The sequence below is a fragment of the Dysidea avara genome, chromosome 4, assembly GCF_963678975.1.
Source record: "Dysidea avara chromosome 4, odDysAvar1.4, whole genome shotgun sequence".
NCBI lineage: Eukaryota > Metazoa > Porifera > Demospongiae > Dictyoceratida > Dysideidae > Dysidea > Dysidea avara.
In genome coordinates this window covers 11,152,705-11,161,390 of record NC_089275.1, presented here as the reverse complement: position 1 = coordinate 11,161,390, position 8,686 = coordinate 11,152,705, and the positions used below count along the sequence as shown (strand labels likewise).

The 8,686-nt window shown below is 38.6% G+C and overlaps 1 protein-coding gene across 1 annotated transcript; it reads left to right on the top strand.

Moving 5' to 3' along the window:
* Window positions 1-4,960: 4,960 nt before the first annotated feature.
* On the top strand, window positions 4,961-8,421 carry LOC136253010 (extracellular serine proteinase-like). Its single transcript, XM_066045598.1, has 4 exons — window positions 4,961-4,977; window positions 6,351-6,463; window positions 6,547-6,838; window positions 7,005-8,421. The coding sequence occupies exons 3-4, from the start codon at window positions 6,554-6,556 to the stop codon at window positions 8,151-8,153; spliced, it is 1,434 nt and encodes a 477-aa protein (XP_065901670.1). The 5' UTR covers window positions 4,961-4,977; window positions 6,351-6,463; window positions 6,547-6,553; the 3' UTR covers window positions 8,154-8,421.
* Window positions 8,422-8,686: the final 265 nt, after the last annotated feature.

The window sequence follows — 8,686 nt, the reverse complement described above, 5'->3', positions numbered from 1 at the left end:
CTGATCTCTTGAATTCTCTTCAGGTGACTGCTCTATTAGGATGACTGCTCTATTAGGATGACTGCTCTATTAGAGTATCTCGATCTCGCACTTGCTACACCAAGTTGGATTTCGTGTCATAACTCCGTGGCTTTAAGTCTGATTCTTCTACACCATTGAAGAGCCTTTCTAAGATGATAACTCCATCTCTACAGCGATTTTCAAAGCATTACCCCAAGCGGTTTATCTGGTAGGCGTGGGAAGCAGTCGTTTTTATTAGCTAATCTCGATTGCATAATTGTTACACACTGTTGGTTTTTTCGCTGTATCTTCCTGGTTTTTAGCTCGATGTCTTTCAAACCACAAAAGGTTTGAGGTTCAATAGTTAACCTATTCACCCACCGATTTTCAGCTTCTTCCCATACGCGGTTTACCCTGTAGGCGTGACAACATATTGGTGTTATTTTTCGTGAATAATCGCTCATAACTCTTTGCCTGTTTATCGTATTCCAGCCAACGTTGGTACAGAGATGCACCTTTATACCCCCCCTTTTGTGTGCCAAATTTCAAGGTGATCGGATATGGCGTTCGCGTTTTATAGCAGTTTTTTAAGTGTGCGAAAAGAGGAAGAAGAAAAAACGAAGAAACTAAGCCAATTTTTGAAGTCCCATATCTCGGGAACGCTAGAAACGATTTCGCTCAAATTTGGAATGTGGAGTGCTGAAGTTAGAGGGAGTGTCCACAGCAAAAATCGTCTTGTTTCATCGAGGCAGCACAGAGCTACGGAGGTGCGAAAATTTCGTTTTCTTTCTTCCTGTCAATATACTCACGGGTGTTAAGCGCCGGCTTCTTGGGCCGCACGACACACTACCGTGTGTCTTGCTAATAATGCATGTACATGCAACCATTATTGCACGTGCAAATTTTTGCATTGAATTGCTATTGTGTAATTTTTTTTTAGGTGCATGTGTACATTGTGCTTCCCTGAAAGAAGAATCATTATTGGAATGTGATAATCATTAATTTGTCAGTCAAGTAACCAATAAAGCTGCTTTCATCATATGCATGATGTAATTATAACAAAGCTGCACTGTAAGGTTTTAATTGTACAGTAAGTGTGACAAGCATAAATGACTGCTCAATTGTTTAATGGGCACTTAATGGAGGAAAAGATAAATCTGTATAGATTGATTCTCTCATGAAAGCTATAAATGAATCATCCCTAGCATGTTGCCATTCTCAGTCTTCCTGGCATTGTGTATATCCTAGAAGATTAACTGGCCAATTAAACCATGACATGTCACACATTATTATTCTGCATGGAACTGTAACCAAACATTTTATTGCTGTTGTAAAAGCAGTTTACCCTCTCATATTTATGCTAATACATGCAGGATTTTTTAGCAGGTGTACGACCAAAGGCGAGCTGCATTGTGGAACTACTTTCTACGGGATGTAGTTCAACACTGACAACAATCAACATTGCATGCTCTTCAAACTATACACTTCACATTACATCTCAATCAAATTTTTTAGCTAAATAATTTGGAGTGAATTTATTCATTGCATTTCTGCACTTGTATACATATGCAAACTTATCCTCTTTGAAATAAATGGATAAGGAAAACCAAAATCAGAGTAGTTGAATAGCAATAGAACTATATGTTATATATTGCCATCTTTTCACTGTGTTATATATTGTCAAGCTATATTTTTTATGAGATCTAACCTTGCAATTGTCAAGCGTCTATATATAAAATCTGGAAAATGCCACACATTTATAGGTGCTGGAATGACGAAAGGCATATACCTAATTACTTAGGTGTACATCTATTGTAGTTGCCATGTACATGACTTTATACGGAAGAGTAGCACATAAAAATTCATCAGTTCAGAGCATAACTATACCTAGTTTTAAGTGATTTCATTACCCCTTTCAAATTTATTTAAGTTATATATAGCTACTTACATGGAGCAAGAAAGTATCAAGACCTCAAGTTCCAAAGTCAAGGATCTACCATAAATAGAACACTAGCTCTACAAACTTTAATCTTAGTTGTAAATAGCTAGGTTTCTCCAATGATATACTATTATTTAGTGGCTCCCGTAATTTAAATAAAAGATAAGATATTCTAATAAAGCAGTCAGGAAAAATGAACTACTCTGATAGAACAGTCACCTAGACACAGTAAAAATCTCTTCACAATTCTTGCATGCTGTATCATTTCTCATGTGAGAACATTCCCAATAAAGATTTTACAGTTTGCTGTGGCTGTGCAGCAGGTGTTTAAGGCTCTCTGTGCATACATAGCTGGTTTGTCAGCTGAGCAGTTGCATACTGTCACAAGATACATGACACTGCTTGAAGGTTCTTAGTTTACTAATTTGTTAAGATGCCTTACTGTAGTTATACTGATAGTAAAGTGTCAGTAAACTTAAGTATATGGAACATAATTATTTTACTAAGTTTTAAACTCTTAGTAAAACATCAGTGAACGCGGGTTTACTGAAAAACTACTAAAATAACAAACAATTAACTGTTCCATATACTGGGGATATACTACTGTAGTAAACTAAGATACTTCAAGCAGTGTGAGCTCTCAAATAACAATCAGTTGTGATTTGTTTGCTCTTTATAGTGTGTAGAAGCTGAAATCATGTGAATTTGCTCAAAAGTTTAATCAGCAGTTGTAGTTTTCGCGGAAATAAATGTCCTATATTCGATACACCTACATGCGCCTACAGATTTAATAATTACTGAGGCGTAGAATCGATTTATAAGCTGAAACTTGGTGGGCTGAACCTTGAGTGATTACCCTAGCTTCATGCCAAATTTCATTCAAATCCATGCATATATTGTGCTTTGTGAGCTGCAGTCCGAAAATCCATACTTTTCGCCAAAACGTCATGCGATTCGGACACATGCTTATTGGCTCGCCAAACACACATTCCTTGAAGAAATCCCAAGAAACTTGGTGGGCTAAATGGTGAGGGTCTAAGGTAATAGCAATGCAAAATGCAAGAGAATACGTTGCATAGTTTCTGCGTACGAGTGTCCGAAAATCCCGGGATTCGCTAAGTTCACTCGATTGGATGCCCCGGTATGTCACATCACATTTATAAAATACAAAAGAAGGGAATCAAGGGAGCTAGCAGCGGTAGCATAATCGGTAGCACACTGGACCATCACACTGGGATCCTGGGTTCGATCCCCCTCAAGTCAATATTGCACTTTTTTTTTTTCGCCTTTTTGGTTCACCGTCGGTTTTTTGTCTAAGTTCTGTAGGGTTATGAAATAGGGTGAAAAGAGTGATACCCTGGTGACATGGAATCGAGTGAGCTTAGTAAATCCCGAAAATTCCTGGTGGCCGAACATCGGTGGCTTACTCTATCTAGATCCCACGATTTTACACTTGCTCGGTTTTTGCTTTATAACTTTGTAGCTGTAAGACTTTTGCTGTTCTAACCACCAAAAGGCACTCCTACGATGATCAGCCTATGTACACACGAATTTTCAAGTTATTTTTCGATCTATTCGGTTTATCCTGTAGCCGTGACAAAAGTTTCATCCTTTTTTTACGTGAATATAAACGCTCATAACTCCTTGGATATTTATCAGATTCGTAGCATACTTGGTACGCGAATGTACCTTTATATGCTCTTTACTTGTGCCAAACATCGATACAATGGAGTTACAAGTTTGTGTATTTTTGCAAAGCGTGCGAAAAAAAAATCGGAGTCCCCGTAGCCCCCCTACGGCGAAGAAAAAAACCTAAGAAATTAAAACGAAACTTTGGCCACTCGTATCTCAGAAACGGCTACAGAGATTTCCTTCAAATTTGGTATGTCGCATGGCCTACCTGGCGGGCACCTCTGTAGTGAAACTAGTTCCGATCGGATAAGGGATCATGGAGATACAAAGGTGTGAAGATCGCGTTTTCTTCCTTCCTGTAAATATACTCACGGTGTGGCACGCTGGCTTCTTGGGCCGCACGACACACTACCGTGTGTCTTGATATGTATGTATGTATGTATTATCTATAATATATGTGACCAGATTTTACAAAACCGATCCAAATCGCACATCAGGCAAAATCAAACTAACACCTCCAGTGCATGGATAGCTATACTATTGTACTAGTAGTTTTGACATTCAGTACCACTCAAACTACCCAAGGCTGTTTCAACAGACGTCTTTTCTGGGTGGTCAGCTGGACTGGGAATCACTTGAAAATAGATGAACAAATTTAATCTGTTTTGTTTGAAGTGAAGCATGTGAAATGTTACACTTAAGAAATCCTAGGATTCTTAGGTAGTATGTAATTAATGTGAGCGTTCCATTTCAGGTCTGACTAGATACATTGAAATTACACATGCATCTTGGTCCAAATCATGTTTGCCTGGTGGCTATGGGCATGGTTTCACATGCATAGAAATCTTATAATTGAGATTTGGTTGATCTTGGAGATTTGGCATATAGCCTGATTCAAGGCTAGCAGTCAGACACATCCTTGAATTTGTGCAACAGAAAAAAATCAGCTCACTATTGAACACAGCATTAGTCCGCTGCACCGGCTGCTAATAACTTCATACACTTCAGTGATGTTTGCAGAATATAGCCTCCTTGTGGTCTGCCAAAATATTTGCTCCTCACACACTGCACAAAATTCTTCAAGTTTTAATTCAGCTGGCTCTTTCCTGTTACCAGTCACAGTTCCTGCTTGCTTTATTTGTACACTGACGTATGACTTGAAAAGCCAGCCCAGACTGTTTTCTAACGTCAAAATAAACAAAACAGCTCACATAAAGTGCCCTTCTTGATATATCCGTAGATGAACCATGGATGAACATCACTGATACAGCTCATCCCACAATTAATACTTCGTTACTAATGGCAACCAACAAGAACCCACAATCGATCCTTTAATTCTTTTTATGTTATGTTTAATCACCCACTGGAGGTGCCACTAATGACTTGTAAGGGCAGTTTCAGCAATGGTAAGTTGCAAGCCAGCGTTGAAACCGGGTCGGGTCATCCGGGTCACATTTTCTCCGGGTCATCCGGGTCTGACCCGGTTTACAAATTATCCGGGTCTGACCGTCGGCCCGGATTGGATCACGTGAGAAACGAAATTGTTAGTTTGACGAGGGGGAAACTTATAAACGCTATCGCGTAGCTCTTTCGTGAGCCACGCCCACTTATCGCGATGTAAACATACGCTCAGCCACGCCCACTTATCGCGATGTAAGCACACGCTCAGCCACGCCCATTTATTAGTAAGTGCAGTATGTAGCACGAAAACTGAGGGTATCTATGGTGAGGGTAGCTATTGTTAGTAGGTGATGACTTTTTTTTTTTTTTTTTTGGTCTTCAACCTACAGCTAGACTGAAGTTGCTTCTGGATCCACCCCTGTTTACTCAACACGAATCGAACGCTCAAAAAGGTAGTCTCGCTCGAGACTAGCCGAAACATAGCTTTTGTCGCACGCCTCAACTTTAATTAATCCGGGTCAACCCCGGGTCACATCCGGGTCAGTCGGTCATCCGGGTCAGCAGTAGTGACCCGGTTTCAACGTTGTTGCAAGCTTCAATTGAAGAAAGCGTTCCGTTCCGTTCCGTAGAATAGACCCCACCCTTATTGGCTCGCCAAACACACAGTCCTTGAAGAAATCCTACGAAACTTGGTGGGCTAAATAGTGAGGGTCTAAGGTAATAGCAATGCAAAATGCAAGGGAACACGTTGCATAGTTTCTGCGTACGAGTGTCGCTGTCCGAAAATTCCTGGTGGCCGAACATCGGTGGCTTACTCTACGTTATGTCGAAGCGATCGTACGTGATCGATTTTTCTTCAAGAATTTCGCCTTTGTATGCAGTAAAGAAAGGTGAATAAAGGGAAAACTTACCCAATAATTGATCCCCCTGTTCATGGCGAACACGATGGTGAAAATTGTAGCCCCGTACCTTAACCCGTTGGTAAGTTACAACAGTTTTTGTAAGTGCCTGTAATTTATATTCCCTATACTTGCTGTACAAATCGATTTTTCTGTTGTTGCTACTTTGTAGGGCTGTAACTCCCAAAGTTTAACTCCCAAAGTTATTGGCAAATGAAGCTGAAACTTTGCCAGTGGGTACACTTGGCTAAGTAGATAAAAAATATTTAATAAACAGGAATTCGAAAAAAATGTGATTATATATGTTCTGTTTTCACAGATCGCTATAGCTATATCATTAATCTTTATGTATTCAATTATAGCTTCTCAATTATTAGCTATAAAAACATGTTTTCTTGAAGCCATAGAAGCTTTCTAAGGAAACCATGTCTTGTTTGAAGCCATATCTTAACTTACATAATTGCTGTATACTATAAAAGGACTTGTTGGAGAGCAGAATGCAACATACACACTGGAGAGATTTCTGATAACGTCATTGCTGACTGACTACTTCTACTACTAGCCAGTGGTACTCTGTCTTGCTGATCTGAAGGTATGAACTAGCTATAGTAATAGCATAATTACAGTTAGATCACTATAGAGTTAGTTAGCATCTAGTACATATTCTTTATACAGTTCAACAATGAGATATTATCAGTGCCTAATTCTTGCACTGATCTTTGGCTGTGTCACATTCCAAGATGTTTCTGGTGTTGCAAGAGTTAAAAGATCTGCTGATGAAAATTTACGTGACCCAGGAACTTACATTGTCCGCTTTGAGGACAGTACAACTGATGCACAGTTACATCACTTTGTTAAACAGCTGAATAGGTCTGATAGAAAAGCAAAGTTTGCAGCAAAGATAATAGCAGAGTATCCTAACATCAAATGCTTAACAGCAAGGCTGTCAGAAAGAGCTTTAAAATGGGTGAGAATAAATAGTTATATCGCAGTTATATTAAATAATTTGTTTCAGTACTATATAATATGTTTACTGTAACAACAGTACAAATATAACACTCAAACACGTGTTCCATTGCTAATACATTAGATGGTGTTTTTGGTTGTGTATAACATTATGAAATTGTGTGCAGGTTACAGATTACAAATTGATTTCAGAAGTAAAGAAAAACAAATATTTTATGTTTGTCTCTGAAGTTGATTCTCTCGCATCTACCAATCCAGGATGGCACTTGGATAGAGTAGACCAACAGGCATTGCCACTGGATCAGAAATATACTGCTAGCCAATACACTGGGAAATCAGTTGATGTATATGTACTGAACACTGGTATTCACTATAATCACGGTGTATTCAATGGTAGAGCTCACTATCCAGGCTGTGACCCAATTGACAAGATAGACAGTGAAACACGTAAGGGAGAAGACTGCAATGGCCATGGAACCCATGTAGCTGGTCTTGTTGGTGGAAATGGTACTGGACTAGCCACTAGTGTGACTTTGTTTTCTGTTAGAGTAGCAAACTGTAGAGGCCGAGCTTCTGAGGCATCTCTTCTTGATGGACTAATGTGTGTACATGAACACAGGAAAGGCAGAAATGGAACCAGAACAATTATCCATATATCTCTTGCTGAAACTGAAAGAATGAATTGTGTTGAAAAGTTTGTTAAAGAATTAATAGCTGATGGTGTAGTAGTCACAGCTTCTGCTGGAAATGGGAATCGTGATGACTTTAGGAGAGTAAATTATGACTCCTGTAGAGTTTATCCAGCAAGTTACATGGGTGTTATCAATGTAGCTGCTACTGACATGAATGATAATGCATTGATGGCTGAATTTAAAGGTAGAAGTTTAATCACCAACATGGGATCATGTGTGGATGTGTTTGCTCCCGGTTATAGCATTCTCAGCAGTGACATATGTATCTTTAACAGCTCCTGCTACAACTCTACAGGAGATAAATGTAGTTCATACACATGTCAGAGGTTTCGAACAGGCACTTCACAGAGTTCAGCATTAGTAGCTGGAGCTGTTGCGTTACTACTGGAGAAGTGTCCAAATATAACAAATACAGAAATTAGAAACACACTAAGAATTTCTCTATCCAAAGGCAGAGTCCGATTCTGTAAGGCATACAGATTTCTGAGTGTAAACACTACTCTGATAGCTGCCATAGATGTTGTTGGTACTACACTTAATCGTTTACTGTTCATAGGAAATTTATCTACTACTAATTGTGAAAAGTTTCATGGCCAGCCATTAATTACATCAATCAATTATTAATAATTTTTGTATTTACACTACTTCTGACATCACATCTTTACATGTGTACAAACACTAGTACTTTTTATATTACACACAATTATTACCTCCGATATAAACTGCTGATCAATAATAATTGAGTTGTGGGATTTTGAATAGTCCTATAACACAATTAATTAGTAAGCAATTCTAAGGTATTGATGATTTCTTTTTCAACAACATACCAATGACATGTAGTAGAGTTTTGTACAGCTTCCTCCCTTAGTTTATATGAGTCACTAATAATATCCCATCATCAGGGTGTATACACTAGCTCATTACACTTTAAGTACATTGCCATAGTTATAAACTCACTTAAGCCATGCCATACAAGTATGTAACCAGCTCTGCAAAAACAAGTTTTATAGCCTTTCTGACACCACAGTGTAACTGTAGATTGAACTTTATTTACCTAAAAAGAACTTTTACATACATACATACATACATACATCTATATATACACACATCTCCTATAGATATGATGCATGTTTACTATTCGATCAGTAGACCATGCA

Excerpts from the sequence above, each read along its gene's own strand:
- LOC136253010 (XM_066045598.1), top strand. The coding sequence starts at position 6,554 with ATGAGATATTATCAGTGCCTAATTCTTGCACTGATCTTTGGCTGTGTC. Across the intron at positions 6,839-7,004 it reads CAGAAAGAGCTTTAAAATGG|GTTACAGATTACAAATTGAT; the intron begins GTGAGAATAAAT and ends AATTGTGTGCAG.